Raw genomic sequence first — 18,809 nt, 5'->3', positions numbered from 1 at the left:
AGGGAGGTGGGGGTGGTATTACAGTGTAACATATTATTGTTGCCAGAAAGTATTGTAACCTAAGTAAAGTTACTTTTGGAAGGAGTAATTAATAAGTAACAAGTAAGCCTACAACACTGGTAGGCCTAAGTAATGCAAAACTTTTAAGAGAGAATATTTAGTATTTAGTATTATAGTAGAGTATTTAAATATTACAAATAGCCTATATCATTAAAACCTTTAATGTTTTATTAGAAAATATTTTATATAATTGAAATAGCTAACCTAGACGAAAATTACTTGAAATTACCCACATGAAAAAATACTATAGTAATTTATAGTGTTTTTGAACCATACTATAGTAAAGTGTATTATACTCTATATATTATAGTATTTACAACACTTTGTTAATGAATGCTACAGCATACTGTAGTATTAACTATAGTAAACTAATAAATACGGTTATACTTTAGTTTTTACTACAGTAAACTTTAGTGTATTGTACTATAATAGACTATACCCTATAGTTGTAGAAAACAGTAGGCTATTGGGTAAAGTAATTGTTTATATTACTAGGCTATAGTTGTTATATATCCACAGCAGCTATAGAATTAGTGCAACAAATTAATTCAAGTACGTTACTATAGTATGGTTCAAAAACACTTCAGAATTTATTATAAATTACAATGGTATTTTTTCATGCCTCGGTTAAAATCTACATCTCTACCACTCCAACAAGCCACTGCACCTCTTTTTTATTTCCCTATATTTCTTATTGTAAAGGTTTGAACTTTGGTTCAACGAAACACCAATGAATGAATGAATCCAGCCGGAGCAGATCCCCACCAGTGACTTAAGCCCGCCTCTGAAAGAGGGTGTGTCTGGGCAAATAAGTTTCGTTGCTGTCCAAATGACCAATCATCATTACATTGTTAATCGACAGCATTGCCAAGTAATGGAGAGACCACTTGGATAAATAAGACTGAGGTTAGACAAGGGACACGCGCCGGTCTCACACTCTGATGTGTCATGATGTGTTTGTTATGTCGATATGTGTTGGTGTCATATAAATAATGTGACGAAGTTGTCATAAAATTGAACAACTATTTAGACAGAGGGACACGCATTCTGGAGGACACTAGCAATACTGGATGGACTATTAACGACAGTCTAAACCTGTAACTTGGACTTTACGAGAAGTAACTGATCAGAACGCATTGATTCAACACATTGATTTTGTCAGGTCAGTTCAAACTTGCATTCATGAAATCTTCTGCATCTTTTGACATTAACCACCCAACTATTCTCCTTGCGTGCAGTTTACAGTAGGCTATTACACTAGATTACTGGTCGATTTCTTAATTAATATACTCTGCAATTGGACTGACATAGCTATCTCTCTCCAGAGATGCAGACGTTCGTGAAAGGAAAGAGAGTTGGATACTGGCTCAGCGAAAAGAAGATTAAAAAACTCAGTTTCCAGACCTTCGTGGATATGTGCAGGTGCGTAAAAGCGCATCTCAGTGCTAGACAAGAGCCGTCCTGTTGCCTACTTAGGTTATAGCGAGTTCTTCAAACGAACTAGATTCTGTTTACATGACTATTTGTCATTTTTAATAATAAGTTGTAAGTTTTAGTAGTAAGTATCCATTAGTGACTAGTAGGCAGTCTTTTTTATTTACTAATACTATTCACTTCAGTTTTCCATTTGTTGCTGGTACATACTAGTAACTATGAATTATCAGTACTTAGTACTAGTAGTACTAGTGGTTTGCATACTGAAGTGCTATAAGTGTTTTTACTTGTTATATTTCAATTAAAAAATCGTGTTACTAAGAGTAAAATGTTACTAGTAACAATCTACGCAATACATTATAGAGCATACTAATGTTTATTAAATTGCTCTTTGTACCTATTCAATTGTCATCGTCTCCACAAACAGGCAAAAGTAAGCTATTTATAACAATTGAGTCATTATTTCACAGTTTTTGACATTATTGGAGTTATTTGACACAATTGGAGTGATATATTGTAGTAGTTATTTAAAAGAAACAAGTTGGCGTCTATCTAATAAACAGTTGCCAGTGGCAATGAAAAAGAGTCACTGTTTGGATTGCTAACTACTAGTTAAAAAGGTGCTAATGTAAAATATATACTAGTTCATTTTAACGAATAAATGTTAAAACTACTTGTCATTTAATGTTAGGGAAATGAGATATTTATTTTTGAGGGTGCTGATGTGTCAAAACGTGAATGTGTAATTCAGATGAGTTGTAGAGATTTAAAACAAGCGGGGCTTAGTGTTAATTAGTGTTATAGGATATAGGAAACATGATTCATCACACTTGTCCTCTCGTCGACACAGTTTCACTCACTTTATTGTGTCCAGTAAATGTAACGAAAAAATATTTCTTCACTATTTCTCACCATCGTCTCTGTAGTTTGTATTCTCCGTCTTGTCTAAAAAATGTGAAATGAACTTTCTTCCTGTACCACCCCCTCCCCCCATAAACACCTACTCCTGCTTCCATGAAGCTTCAATCATAAAACCATCCTTCGTCAGTGTAGTCAGTCTACCTGTCAATAATCTAAGCGTTTGCTATTCGAGGGAGTCCCTTCTGAACTGTCCTAGATTGCTTATAAAACTCTGTAACTTGTAACACTGTCCTGGGATTCTCATAATTCGATGGTCGTAAAACAATCTGTGGAAATTTTCACCATAAAAAAGACAAAGGCGTGGACAAAGTTCACCGGTTACCTGGATAAGCACCATGCAGGCAGTCAGGCAGTCTTCGAATTTCACAGAATTAGGAGTAACATTGCTCGCATATCTCTTTAGACTCCATGCATTCCAAGAGTCTGCAGCAAGACTGTGCCTGTTCCTTAACTGATTCAAAGCCGAATTGTGTTACTTACCTTATTCAAGTTTACATTGCATTGTCATCAATATGGCTATAAAGCTATAAATATCACTCACCCGGGCGCTGCAGCATAAAATGGCTGCCCACTGCTCCGGGTGTGTGTTCACGGTGTGTGTGTGTTCACTGCTGTGTGTGTGCACGTTGGATGGGTTAAATGCAGAGCACGAATTCCGAGTATGGGTCACCATACTTGGCTGAATGTCACTTCACTAAATGTTGTGTTTGTGGAGGGAGGCACTGAGCATGCCTTAGATACGTATCTGTGCGGAAGACGTACCGTGCGTGGGCTACATGACATTTCTGAGTTAATGCAACATGATCTGTCTTTCACAAGCATGTTCGAACTTAAAGATAACCGGTTTAACCGATTTTACTTAAGCTAGTTCAGAATGCTCAGTGATTTGGTATTCTACTGTTTGGTATATTTGTCTTGGGACATTTGATGAAAGGCTAAGATATTTTCACTTAGTTCTGAAGCTTTAGAAACACACTACTGACTCAGCATTACTGATAAACTGCCAAACAGTGCTGCATTCGTTAAATCTCAACAGGATTGTCAGCTGTTAATAAAGATGTGAGCTTATTGTTATCTTCAGGGACTTTTAAATTTAAAGACTTAAAGTTGCTCAAATACTGATATTCCCAAAGCACAAGAACTAATTAGACACACTGTTCATTATACATTATGAACTGCATTATCATTTAAAGAGTGCTTTGTTTTGCTTTATCGGTCGCATAAATGTGTTGTCTGGAAATGGAGAGGGATGATACTTGATTTTAAGCATGTGTGTTTGTTGCTTTTTTGTGCCTGTTTATGAGTGGGAATTTGGAGAATTCTGTCCTATTTGAGTCCAAAGCTAAACAGGGATTGCTTTAAGTAAGTTTTTGCTTTTTGAAGCCCCCTTTTTTTGTCACACATCTATTTCCCAGTTCTGTATGAATTTCTGTCTTCCTAATAATTTGTCTCATTGTGAAGTTCTCATTATTCCAAGTTCTAGTCCACGTTGATCATTATTTGAGTCATGGAATCAATATAAAATATTCATAGTTTGTTTTTCCAATGTTTTATTTTCCAGGAAACAAGGCATAGAGATGATCCAGGTAAGATACCCTTATGGCATTTTTCTTTCTTTTTTTATGACTTTTCCATGACACAAAAGGGTGCTCATTAATGTGCGGCTGCTTCCACAATATCATCACAATATACTTGTCAGCATCTGCTCGAAACAGATGACCTTTCATCATTCAGACCTTTCATTAAATGAAAATGCAGCTATTATACCTGGGGACACTTAAATTCATCAGAGTATTGTGTACTATTACTGCATTACTGCATTACTACACAGTTAGTCACTTTTGAATGCAGTTGGAATTGTGCATTATGAGGTTTGTATTGTATAATAATAAATGCATTGTTTAATAGGGCTGGTGTTGCTTACTGTAATGCCATATTATTAATGTTCATACTGTTATTGTATGGACTTTCTTGTGGCTTTTTTTACTTTGCCATTGAATAGATGCCAGTAAAAACAGTTTATAGACTTTTTTGCCTCAAAACTGTTTTCAGCCAGGCCTAATATAGCCTAACATAAGATAACATAAGTTTGCTTCTACAAAATTGCATGGAAATTGCACTGATTAGCCTTCTTCATATCAGGGTGATATGAGCCGCATTTATAGTCTAAGCTGAAACATTGTCTTATCAAGTAATTCTATAAGGTTGTGCTGAGGACATTAGTGCAGTGGGACAGCATGGTACACATAGGTCTTTAAGTCTTCCGTTTGTCCTTGCTTAATCTTGCATCCTTGGCTTCACTCAAGTAAAGATGTCTACAGATGTCTTATACCTACAAAAACAATTGGTGCCCCATTTTAGTGTTGATGAACAGAACATGGACTGCTCTTGCATGGCTTTTTTCAAGTTAGGCCATCACCATCATGCTATGTTTGCTCAAGGATGGCGAGTTATTGAATGATTCTGTTGCACTTGTGGCACCTTCCCTTTGTTTCACCATGGCACTGATAAATCATTAGACACGTGACTCACAGAGATTAAAATGTACTGTGACATATTTAAGACATTATTGCTATTATTATTTTGTGTGTGGGTGTTTTTCCCCTAAAAGTCTAAGACCACATTGAAAATCTGTGATTTAAAATCTATTTAAACTTTAAGGAGTTGAAAAATAGAAAATAGACATACAATTAAGAAAAAATTGTGAAGATATGTAAATTTTTTATTTTATTTTAAAGATATATTTTATGTTTTAAAGTAAAATAATATATATATATATATATATATATATATAATATATGTATGTGTGTATGTATGTATATATATATATATATATATGACTTGGAGAAATGCTTTATTTTGGAGAGACTTTTTGTGTTAATATTTTCAGTGGACATATGAAGACAGTATTTGCGCATTCCAGCAGGACATGTCCTTGTCAAGCATGTTTGTATTGTGTTAAGTTAAAAAGGAACTGAGGTGGCCCTGAGATACGTAAAGGGCTGCCTATAACAAACTAAGCAGCTTGCAGTGGAAATGAGGTGTGGATTTGCTTGTAGCCACAGAACTCAAAGCAAATCTTTAGTTAAAAATTAAATCAATCAATACATGTATATGTTTATGGACAATCATTGTTCTTTAATGTTTTGCCATGGAAAGTACATGAGTGATGACGGAACAGAGTCACCTTGTTTTGTTTTGGGACATGCATGTGAGGGCTGGTAGACTAAACCAAGGTCCTTGGTCCCTCATTCTGGGCCTTTATTGTGAGTCAGACATTTATCAGTGACGCTGTCTGCTGTCTGGATGAGTGAAACACTGAGGGCTTTTCTCTTCTGCCAAAATACACCTCTTTGCTATCAACAGCATATAGGCGTGGAAACCGAAGAGAGTAAAGGATGGACTTTGACCTGTTTACACCTCATGCAATAGCTACCCAGCTGCACCCAGTCATAGATTTTATACGGTCTCTAAAGTACTTAACTATCTAGCAATCAGTCCATGGGCTGATCACTTTAGACAGAGGGAGTGTCATTAATTTGTTTAAGATAATGAGATTATTTAATCATTAAGTTACTAAAAGCAATCAAGGGGAAAGGCTTAATCGCATCACTTTTTTTGAAAATTAAGTCTTTGAATATTTACCTGAATGTATTTTCTATGGGTAAATACTGTTAAAAAAGGTTTTGTTGGTCATCATACACTTCCTTCTCTTCTCAGCCTGTCCTACTTTACTTACTTAAATTATTTTATAAGTTCAAAGTACATTTTCATATAGTTTAAAAACTGCCATTTCAGCATGTCACCACCATACAGATAAGATAATTACACTTCAAGAATTTACCAACACTTATTTCAAAAATATAATAACCCAAGGGTCATGGGAGTGAACACATATCCTTATAAGCTTTTTGTTTAATAAGGATATGAATGTCCTTATCAATTTTCTTTTCTTTTTTTATCAAAATTTGGGGTCAGTAAGATGTTTTAATGATTTTGAATGCTTATTTTATAAATGACAGTAAAAACACCAATATTGTAAATTTAAAAGTAACCATTTTCTATTTTAATATATTTAAAAATGTAATTTAAAGAAGGACTTTTGTTTGCCATCACTTCCTTGGCTTGCACTTAACTTGGTGTAATGATGTTATGTCCCTCACTGTTCAACAGAAGCAACAGCAAGTTAGAGATTTAGTTCTGTTTTTCAGGAAGAAGTGTGTTAGATGGAAGAACAATAATCTAGCAAAGCAAATAAGGCCTCATATCCAGGAAGAAGTGAAGCTCTTTGCCTGATTGTTATTTAAAAAGCTACTTTAAATGACTAAAATGCTACAGCAATATTATTGTGATGTAAAGCATGGCAGTCTCATGCTCTATATCAGATGATGTGTGTATCAGCTGAATATCCTCTACAAAAAGGAAGTGGAGGGATCTTTTCTCTGAAGTGTGAAGGTGGAATCTGTGTGTCATCTTCTTCATTCTTTATGTCTGTTTTCGCAAATTGTTTGTCACACATCTGTGCCGGCTATGAGAGTATTTCCAAACACTGTAATCTTAAACAGAGCCATTTAGGGAATAAGATAATAAACCCCTTTGGATTACCTCTGGTGGGCCACACAGCCTAAGTTCTTTATTTGGTGCTGCTTTTAAAAGAGAGGGTCTAAGCGTTTTAAATAAAAGTGCACTTAGGGATGACCCTGTCCCCTATTAACTGCCTAGGCCATGTTCAAATGCCTCTGACGTTTGCCGAGAACCTTTGTGGTCTGATCCAAAAGAAATATGCTCTCATCCCCAAAGGTTAAACCCAAAGGGACCACATGTTCTACGTAGCCCAAGCAGACATTTTCCATATTAGACAACATGTAAAACCTTCAGAACACATTGTGCTGTCATACACAATTAGTTGACTGCTTCTTTACTATTACCATTATATTTATGAAAAAATACTGTAATTATGCATTTTTTGTCTCTATTTGCTCCAGATGTGAGCTTTAGAACAAACAAAATAGTTTTTTTGGAGTTGAGCAGTACAAGGTCTGAATGACGGCACAGATCACACCTCACAATTAACATCACGTCATAAACATCTGTTCTTCAAATGTCCCCCTTGAGCAAACAGAACTTGTGGCAAAACTGGAATTTCAATTTCATTGCATTTAATTAGCTAATTATAATAGTTAATGTCTGACAAATAATACACACAGGTGCATTTTTGATAAAAAGACATCCTCTGCCTATTCATATTGACATTAGAATTCTCCCGGAGGGGTATTGTTAAAAAATGGCTCATGGATGTTTACTGAGCTCTTTACCTTGTTCTCCCGGTCTAGCTGGATCTGAGCCAGCCAATAGAGAAGCAGGGTCCATTTGATGTCATCATCCACAAGCTGACTGACCACATTGTTGATGCTGACCAAAATGTCACAGAGTCTCTGCTGCTTGTTCAGGGTGTTCAGGTAAATAGATAAATCAGCTCAAGTGGCCATACACTTATCTGCTCGTCACTCCTTGTCTTTTAATACAAAATAAAAAATTTAATAGTATATATTTTTAATATTTGTTACATTTTGCTAATAATATTTTAATAATAACTTAAAATAATATATTATTAGAAACATATTTAAAAATAATAGTGTAACATTATATAGATATAGTTTTATATCTTTGTTGTACTTTAATTTTGCTGCGTATACAAAGCAAGACCTCATGAATTGTATGTTTTGACCTCTTTCCAGGACTACATAGATGCTCATCCTGAAACAGTGATTCTCGACCCTCTTCCAGCCATTCGTACTCTGCTGGACCGCTGCAAGTCATACAAGCTAATCCATAAACTTGAAGAATGCATGAGAGGTCTGTCTACAGCACTAATCCACAGTTATACATGTGTGTGATTTAATCACACAAAATACAACTGTGTTAAATACAATTGTTGATAATGGGCAACCCAGCTATATATTTCAGATAAGCTCACCCCTAAATGGCACGCAACATGTGGTTGGTTGCTTTTTGTGTCAGACATGCTAAGCTGTAATATAGATCAGACCATTTACAGCATTTCCACTAATTCTAAATGTTGCAAATGGTTCTGTAAACCAGGCCTTTAGAACCTCCTTTGTTCTTCAGGGGTGAACTAACATGAGGAGGGCAGGTTTTGCCTTTCCACAGGGGAAGTGTGAGGCTTATGGAGGGCTTATGTCCTAAAGCTGCTGAGTCATTCATTCTTTGTGATGCTTGCGCGCTGCATTCACTGGCCACAGAAATAACAGGAGGCCCGCAGGATCACTACAAGCCAACAGAATCACCAGCTGTTTGAATGGCGTAGTGCCAAAGGAATTCTATATAAATCTGCATTCAAAATATTCAGTCTAAACATTTCCACACATAAGTATCTACACATACACTACCGTTCAAAAGTTTGAGGTTGGTAAGAGTTTTTAATGTTTTTGAAAGTCTTTTATGCTTAAAATACAGCAAGAACAATACTGTGAAATATTATTACAATTTAAAATAACCGTTTTCTATTTTAATATATTTTAAAATCCAATTTATTGCTAAAAAGGTTTTTGGTTAAACTGTGATACATTTCAGTATTCTTTGATGACGTTCAAAATAACAACATTTATTAGAAAAAGAATTCTGTTTTGTAACATTATTAATTTTATGCTTCCTTGCTGAATAAATGTCTTCTTTAAAAAAAACTACTTTTGAACTGTAGTGTAAAGTGGGTCTTAAAGGGATAGTTAGATACATGTCGTCCAAACCCGTAAGAACTTTGTTTATCTTCAGAACACAAATTAAGATATTTTTTGATGAAATCCGACAGCTTTCTGACCCTGCATAGATAGCAACACAACTGACAAGTTCAAGGCCTAGAAAATTAGTAAGGACATCATTAAAATAGTCCACGTGCCATCAGTGTTTCAACTTTCATTTTATGAAGCTAAAACAAAAACAATGACTTTATTCAACAATTTATTTTCTTCCATGTCAGTCTTAAACCCTATTCGGATGGGATTAGTTTTACATGGAGAGGTGGGGTAAAGTAATTATTACCAGAGCTTCTCAGTTATTTTAGTCCCGTCTGAATGTGCCATCTCAGTAATCATTACAGACAATGTCAGTAAAGATTACGGTGACTTTTACCTTCTGTAAAAAGATCCGGAGAAATTATCTCAGGTAATACTAATCCCGTGCAAATAGACCAGCTGTAAAAATATACGTAAATATTCCATCATTTCCTGTCATTTTCCGCGGTTTTTCAAATATGGAGGCGCTTGAAGAAGCTTTCAGTTGCGTTCTAGGCAGAGGGATAAGTCAGTGGCAAACCTCAACATAAAACGTTGCAGGATTAGTAAAACAATACCAGCTACGCTATGCTTCTTCTCTCTCTGACAGTGAGTTCATATCACACACAGCAGTTCTACATAGTCACGGCTCCTGTTAATCACTCAGCGCATCACTCGTCTTGTCTAAACCACCTCAAGCATTTTTACTGTTGCAGAACGATGAAGAGCACTTGCATTCAGGAACGCACGTGACGACAAGCAGGTGACGACGGTGCGTAAATCTAGTTACCCCTCTCACTTCTGATAGTTTTACTGAGATTTCTAATCCCGTGCGAATCGACCATTAATATTACAGACGTCCTGTGGTAAAATTACATTACCCCATCTACCCCTGTAAAAGTAATCCCGTCCGAATAGGGCTTTAGATGCACATTCAGAAGAGTAGCGCAACGCATGCTGACGCAGGAGCCAGTGTTCTTACATAGAACCTTGATATGTTTCACCTTGTTTACAAGCATAAGAAGATGCACACTGTGTATAAAACAGTCTTCGTAAACATGTCTGAAGATTTTGACAGAGAGGATGACTTGCAATTTTTTGCCCAGCCTTACTTATTCGAACTAGAATATACAGACAAGGAACTAAAATAGATGGACGTTCTACATCAGAACGCCGTTTCCTGCAGCATCACGTGCATGCGTCGTGCTACTCGCCTGTACAAGCATCTAAGACTGAAATTGTTGAATAAAGTCTTTTTTTTTTCTTTGTGCCCAAAAAGTATTCTCCTAGCTTCATAACATTGCAGTTGAACCACTGATTTCACATGGGCTATTTTAATTATGTCCTTTCTACCTTTCTGGGCCTTGAATGTGTCAGTTTTATTGCTGTCTATGCAGGGTCAGAAAGCTCTCAGATTTCATCAAAAATATCTTAATTTGTGTTCCAAAGATGAACGAAGGTCTTACAGGTTTGGAACGACATGAGGGTGAGTAATTGATGACAGAAGTTTCATTTTTGGGTGAACTATCCCTTTAAAGTCTGGGACTGTTTCAATTTGCATTCTTTTATAATTTAGTACAAACTACCATTTTATTACCATTTTTTATGTCAGGATACAAACTTGAGTCAAGCAGTTCCTTAAATTAAAATGAATTTGAATTATATAATATCTTATTTGGTTTGTCCCTCTTTTGCTTTAATGACAGACACACTCAAGCTGTATAAACTCCACAAGTTTGAGTACAACCTGATGAGGTTTTTGAGAATGATCCAAAGAGCATCTTGTGTGGTCAATGTGACAGTGTGGCTTTTTGGATATTATAAAGGATCTTTAAGTGCAAAAATTAGCATGCTTTACAAATTGTTCACAAAGAAATCTCTTGCATTCAGATCAGAGAAACCGATGTTGACCAATCAAAACCATATCAGAACGTCAATGTTCTCAGAGGGACGTGTGGGTACAGGAGTGTCAGCTGAGGGTTAGTGTGAAGTTAACCATCTGCCTTGGTGCTTCCCCAGTCTCTAAGAAAGAGACGACTCTGTTTAGGATACAAAGGGAGTGACTATTTTCTCGAGCCTGCTCACCAGGCAACTGCCTCTATGGCTATTAGCTTATGAAACAACACTGCAATGGATTCTGGGAAAAGAAAGATAACACAGCTCATATACCCTCTGCATTACACAAGATCCTTTTTAAAATAACTCACTTGCCCAATTCATGCATGTTTGGTTCTATCAGCAAGTGCCATCAATGACTGATTTTGTTAAATGAGACACATTTTTCCATGAGCTAATCGACCACCATGTCAAGTCCATGTGAATTGATGACAACAAGCTGTTGTGGGCCAAGTATTTGAATGTAAAGCAAGTACTGTCTTATGTGACTTACATTTATGTTCTTACTCGTGGGATTTGCAGTGAAGTTCAATGCTATTTTGGCTCAGTTAATTTTGAGTCATTTGACTTGGTTGTGTAAACTGATTGCTCATCCTATGGTTTCATAATGAATCATAATCAACCCGTATCCCCCAAAATGCGCACTTTGGTTTATCTCATACATCACTGTTACACATCACATTGCAGTATTCAGCATTTGTAGCTGCTTTAAAGGTTACTGCTTGTTTGATCAAATGGATTCACATTCCTTGTCTAATGTAAAATGTGATGCTTTAATATGCTGAGCTGTGTTGCGCTGCCCAACATAGAAAAAGATTGTTTATGAGCGGCTATAAATAGCTTGCACTTTCACTCTTGGAATAGGAGCTGTTTATAAGATTTAATTGATGTTTGCAGATCAAAAGCAAGTTGAAAATTCACAGATACCTCAGCAGTTTAGTTTCCATGGATCCAGTAGTAATATTATCCTGTATAAAGTGTAGTCATCACTTAAAATGTGTGCAGGCTACACATTATTAAGACCCCCATCCAAACTTTGTGTCTACGAAGACTTATGTTCAGGGTGTGCTGGTTAATCTTGTCAAGATGTTGCTGTCTTGTTGCATTTTCATTTGTGTGTGTAGCAAAAAGAAAGAAAGAAAGAAATGTTAGCTAGTTAGGGGGAAAAAGACACAGAAAGTAAGATGAAATCAAAACACATCCAAGAATCAACTATACCATATTTTATTTCTCCCAGACCTTTACAAACAAAATTTAGAATCAGAGTTGACTTTCATGATCAGATCCATAAGAGTAAAGAAGACTTCTTTGACATAGATTTTACATATTTAAATCTTAATTTTAATATTCTATCTATCTATCTATCTATCTATCTATCTATCTATCTATCTATCTATCTATCTATCTATCTATCTATCTATCTATCTATCTATCTATCTATCTATCTATCTATCTATCTATCTATCTATCTATCTATCTATCTATCTATCGCTCCGTGGGACATTTTATAACCTAAACCAACCTTGCTTTGTTAAATGATCTGAAGAGGTTTTTCAAATATTAAGCAGTGAAGTTTGTTCATTTTTTAAAACAAATAATAATACAAATTTTGTTTTTTAAATTTATTTTCAAGAATTTCACCCTTTTAATTTGTCTTTTTTCTTCATTATGATATCAGTGCAGTTACATTATCAAACTTAATTTTTAACCAGAAATTAAAAACATTCTTAACACATAAGAAGAATATTCAAGTCATTATATGTATGAAATGCGTATTTAAATAATGTATTATTAAATAATTTAATAGATCTAGACAAAACCATAGCATGTGCTCATGTGTGTTTTCTGTAGATGACAGAATCTGCTCACCTCCTTTCATGGTCCTCAAGAGTGAATGTGGCACTGAGACTCTGGAGCAGCTTCAGAAACATGGAATCACGTTTCCCTTCAGTAAGTTTAAGACAGTTAAAATCAGCAGTAATCTTTAGGACCATTTACATACATAGATTTGGCTCATCTAATTCAGAAAAGGAGTTTCAGACTTCAAAAAATCAGCTTATTACATATTTCCTCGTGTACTTGTGCGACACACATTTTCACACTATTTTTGTTTGATTGCAGTCTGCAAAACCCAAGTAGCTCATGGCATCAACTCCCATGAGGTAAGAGACTTTACTCTACTGTAACCTGCACTATTTTTCATATCTTACATAATAATCAGTATATAAGTACAGTAGAGTACAGTGCTATTCCGATCCATTACATAAGAGGTGCTACATGATGTTAGTTAATCATTTCTAACACTGAGTGGTGTCTCATTAAAATTATTAATTCTGGGCTTGAGTAGCACCATTTTTCATGCAGGATTTCTATTGTCATAAAGCTAAAGGACTGAGAGGTCTAATTATTATCATTATTATTATTCGTAGTAAAAAACACACATTATAATTTCTGTGCCTTTATGAGGTTGAAGTGGCCACAGTGTTGTTGAAATATCACAGAAATTATAATGTGTGATTCATTTAATTTGCCTTGAACGTGTGATACTAAAAAAATGCTAAAAAAAAAAGAATAAAAACCACATAAATTGTAAAGTATTTTGACACATATCCCCCTGTAAAGAGAGAGTAAACCTGAATCTCTCATCGCAACCCTGCTGTCCTCGTGGATGATTAACAGAGGTGCAGCCTCCGTTGCTATGGTGACCATATCTTTGATTCTCAGTGACTAATGTACAGGCAAAGTCTCTGATCACTCACATACCTTCAGAATACTGCTTGAAGACACTAGTAACTCAACGTACTAGATTAATGTGTCACCACTGACTGCTGAACGACTGTGTTTGTGCAAACAGGTTGATGATCATGTGTTTTATGACTGTGAGCACATGGGTTTACTTAGCTAAAGGAAAAACACGGAACATAAATGGATTGAGGGGGTTTTGGTGTGGCAGTTTTAGTGTTGTGAGAGTGCAGTACATACATTATATTTGACCTTTCTTGTTTGCTCCTTTACATTTCAAGATAACAACAAGTATCTGTGTATTTTATCGTGGTAATTTATAACCTACCTGCTCTGGAATGTATTAAGATGTTGATTTGGTTCCTGTTCAACAGATGGCCATCATCTTCAGTGAGGAAGATCTGAAGGACATCAAGCCCCCTTGTGTCATCCAGAGCTTCATCAACCATAATGCAGTGCTGTATAAGGTGTTTGTTGTAGGAGAGGCCTACAATGTGGTTCAGCGGCCCTCCATTAGAAATTTCCCATCTGGACCCACAGGTAAGTTGAGTCACACAACATCCCTTTAATGGATGGTTCAAAGTATTTAATGAATGTAATTAGTTTAGAAATATTTGGTTCTGTAATTGAGTCATAAATCAAACTCTTTATAGATAAGGAACTCTTTATAGGTAATGATGTTGAAAATTCAGTTTTGCCGTCAAATTAATAAATATAATTTTTAAATATATTATTTCACAATATTACTGTTTTCATTGTATCAAATAAACAGCATTGGAGAGCATAAGAGACTTTTGAACAAATTTTTGAATGATATTACATAGTTTTTTGATATATGTGACCGTAGACCACAAAAGCAGTCATAAGGATAAATTTTTTAAAATTGAGATTTATATATCACCTGAAAGCTGAATAAATAAGCTTTCCATTGATGTTTGGTTTGTTATGATAGGATAATATTTGGCCGAGATACAACTATTGGAAAATCTGGAATCTGAGGGTGCCAAAAAAAAATCTAAATATTGAGAAAATCGCCTTTAAAGATGTCCAAATGAAGTTCTTAGCAATGCATATTACTTATCAAAAATTATGTTTTAATATATTTATGGTAGGAAATTTACAAAATATCTTCATGGAACATGATCTTTACTTAATATCCTAATGATTTTTGGCATAAAAGAAAAATTGATCATTTTGACCCATATAATGTATTGTTGGCTATTGCTACAAATATACCTGTGGTACTTATGACTGCTTTTGTGCTCCAGACCAGGGTCACATATTACTTTGCACATAGAAATAAAGACAAATCTGTAAATTGCACTCTGTGTGTGTCACACATGGGACACAAGTTCACCAGGTGGCATTAAAGCCAATAAAAACACTTTATAGGGTGCCAGGTTCAGAAATTTGGACATCCGGACATCCTTTCAACTAGTTTGAACCATCCACACAAGCTTGTCCCAACAAACCCGCTTAGTCTGGAACTTTTTATAAGGTTTCCTTATGTTTGAAAGCTTTATCAGAAACAAAGTGAGATTGACATTAACAGCTCGTGAGCAACTCTGTGTGATGGTGAGGGCTCTCAGCCTGTCTAGACCATTCTGTCAACATATGTTGCTGATGTTTAGACCCTTTCCTTCTCTTACAGAGAAGTGGTTTATTTTGTTTTTGACATGGTATTTATTGAATAAGCAACTCAAAGATTTTGGTATCAGATGCCAGTGCGGTTTGGTGAATTATGTCCCCCGATGAATCAATCAAATTCACCATTGCCAAGATTTTGTCATTTTTGTTGCTTTACAATGAGACAGTGAAGGATTTGGCCATTTTTCTTTGCTGAATAAATGTAGCTGACAAGGACAAAAAGAATTGAAATATTTACTGTGTATGCAACACTGTTCAACAGTTATTGTTGTTGTTTTTTAACTGGGTTTAAATTTTAAATTTAAAAATAAATAATACAGTAAAAGCACTAATATTCTGAAATGGTATTACAATTGAAAATAGCTGTTTTCTGTTTTAATATATTTTAATGTGTAATTTATTTCTGTGATGGAAAAGCTTGATTGTCAGCAGCCATTATTCCAGTCTTCAGTGTCACATGATCCTTCAAGAAACATTTCCTTCTATTATCAATCTTGAAAACAGTTGTGCTGCTTAAGGTTTTGATCAATGTAATGTGTCTTTGCTGAATAAAAGTATTAATTTCTTCTTTTTTTTTTTTTTACTTGCTATCCCCCACTTTTGGAAAAGTAGTGTAAATATTTCTTACACAACTGAAGTTGTGTTGTTTTTCTTCTAGACAGGAGAGCAATATCCTTCAACAGTCATAATGTGTCCAAACCTGAGTCCTCTTCTGACCTGACCTGCGTAAGTCAGCATGCCTTCTGAAGTGTTTTGGCTTTCGCAATGATTCATAAGCAACAAACTGTTCAACAAACAGGCATTTCATTTGTCCCTTATCTGGTTTCCTCTAGAGGGACAACATGGAGGGCCAGTACGGGGAACCCAACAATGATGTCATTCAGAAAATTTCCAGAAGGTTACGACAGGCCCTTGGTATTTCTCTGTTCGGGATTGACATCATCATCAACAACCACACCGGCCAGCACGCCGTCATAGACATAAACGCTTTCCCAGGTACGCGCAGGTCCTCACAGTCCAGTGACTGAATCCAGTCCAATAATGACTGGGTAATATATCTTATCTTTATGCACTGACCTCTATTCCCGCTTTCAAAACCAGAAATGCAATAATGCAAACAGACCACATGGTGTCAGTGCGGAATCATAAAGAGGCCTTTTAGTGCTTTGTAATGCTAAAATAGGTCATTTTTCTTTAATAAGGTGTTTAATATTTCTTTAATAAGGAGTTTACCTCTATTTAAACAGATTTATACAACTTTTGAATTCACCCAGTGGAATGTTGTTTATTAAAACATCTACTATCTGCTTCTCACTCTTCTCTCCAAAACATGATGCAATATTTTTCCCATTTGACAGTCCCTATCATTCACTTTGGGTTTTTGCCCACTATTCTTGCCATGCTTTGTGTATATATATAGAGAGAGAGAGAGAGAGCTGTTTAGTAACTGATTCAGGTTTAAGAATTGTTTCAGCATTCAGGCCCTCCAGGACCGAACTTGGTGACCCCTGTTTTTAAAGATCTCTCTTCTGCTCACCAAACCTGTATTTATTTGATCCAAAATACAGCAAAAGCAGTAATATTGTGAAATGTTTTTGCTATTTAAAATAACTGCTTTCTATTTGAATATATTTTACAATTTAATTTATTCCTGTGATCAAAGCTAAATTGTCAGCTTTATTACACCAGTCTTCAGTTCACGATCCTTCAGAAATCACTCTAATATGCTGATTTTCTCTTCAAGAAACATTTTGTTATTATTATTGTTGTTGTTGTTGTTATTATCAATATTTAAAACAGTTGAGTACATTTTTCCGCATTCTTTGATGAATAGAAAGATCAGCATTTATCTGAAATAAGGTTTTATAACATTATACACGATACCATTCAAAAGCTTGGGGTCAGTATATTTTTTTTGGGGGGGGGGTTATATAAATTAATACTTTTATTTAGCAAGGATGCATTAAATTGATCAAAAGTGATGCTAAAGACATTTAGAATGTTATAAGATATTTCTATTTCAGCTCAATGCTGTTCTTCTGAACGTTCTATTCATCAAAGAAAATTTAAAAAATGTTACTCAGCTGTTTTCAACATAAGTATGATTATAAAATGTTTTTTGAGCAGCAAATCAGAATATTAGAATGATTTCTGAAGGATCATGTGACTGGAGTAATGATGCTAAAATTCAGCTTTGAAATCACAGAAATAAATTACATTTTTAAATATATTCAGATAGAGAACAGTCATTTTACTGTTTTTGCTGTACTTTGGATCAAATAAATGCAGGCTCGGTGTGCAGCAGACTTTTTGAACCACTGTTCAAAAATTTTTGACTGGTAGTGTGTATATTGTTGTGGAAGGATGGGGAAAAAAGTACATTCGAAGCTCTTGATTTAAAGACTGTAGTAGTATCTGCAGGCACAGCTGTGTTTGTCAGCTTACAGTATGTTTAAAAGCCACCTGGCCTTCTCTCCGCTTGTTGCCATGGTGATCTTGTGTATCTAGCAGGGAACGGCACTTTCATATCTCTCAGTGGTACATCCAACGAGTCCCATGATGCCGCAGGAGTAAGACAACAGATGATATCTGTCGTTTATTAATCTACCTCTCAGAGCGCTTACAATCCTTTCAAAACCGTCACAAGAAACCCATTAATTAATGTTATCTAAAACCTCCTTCACTTTTTACCCAGGTTACGAGGGAGTCCCCAAGTTTTTCGATGACCTGTTGAGTCACATCACCAGCGTCCTGCAAGGTCAGGTGTCTAATGGAGTGGCGTGTGGTCATCTGAGATTGAACGGGATAGCTCAGAGCCCATCTGTGGCCTGCGGAATGCACTGTGGCATGCTGGGAAATGAAAGCAGTTGGTTGATGGACAGCGAGGGGATAAAGAAAGGACCCCATCAGGGACTGAGTTGCGGTGGTGCTTGTATGGCTCCAAACTTTCACCAGCATGGCAGGTCGAGTTTAGCAGCGGAGACGTCCTCGCAGTGATGCCGAGAGACAACGCAATAGAATATTTCTTTACTGTTCATAAACCAAATGAACCCTCATCAAAGGGTAGGTGTATAAAAGATTCCTTTGTGCCAAATGTGAATTGTGTAGGAAATGACTGAATGCGTCTTTTCATTTATTTAATTTCATGTTTGGAATGGTCGACCTGATCTTGGAGATATATATATATATATATATATGATTAGATTTTTTATGAATGTTGCACTGAACTTGATTTGCAGAAAAATGGCTTTGTGGAGAAACTACAAATTTTATTGATGTTAATATATTAATGAAATACTTGAAAGGAAAATTGGTGTC

General features: G+C 35.6%; 1 protein-coding gene across 1 annotated transcript; it reads left to right on the top strand.

Annotated features, from left to right (window-relative positions):
* Positions 1–1,091: 1,091 nt before the first annotated feature.
* On the top strand, positions 1,092–18,488 carry LOC306843409 (inositol-tetrakisphosphate 1-kinase; the record flags this gene model as incomplete). The annotated part of the gene is made up of 11 exons (XM_079374897.1): positions 1,092–1,222; positions 1,386–1,482; positions 3,977–4,001; positions 7,749–7,874; positions 8,154–8,271; positions 12,954–13,052; positions 13,224–13,264; positions 14,219–14,384; positions 16,150–16,217; positions 16,325–16,487; positions 18,187–18,488. The coding sequence occupies exons 2-11, from the start codon at positions 1,388–1,390 to the stop codon at positions 18,486–18,488; spliced, it is 1,203 nt and encodes a 400-aa protein (XP_079231023.1). The 5' UTR covers positions 1,092–1,222; positions 1,386–1,387.
* Positions 18,489–18,809: the final 321 nt, after the last annotated feature.

This window comes from Barbus barbus, assembly GCF_936440315.1.
Source record: "Barbus barbus genome assembly, chromosome: 24".
NCBI lineage: Eukaryota > Metazoa > Chordata > Actinopteri > Cypriniformes > Cyprinidae > Barbus > Barbus barbus.
The sequence above is the reverse complement of the archived record's forward strand: the minus strand, read 5'-3'. Positions and strand labels throughout refer to the sequence as shown.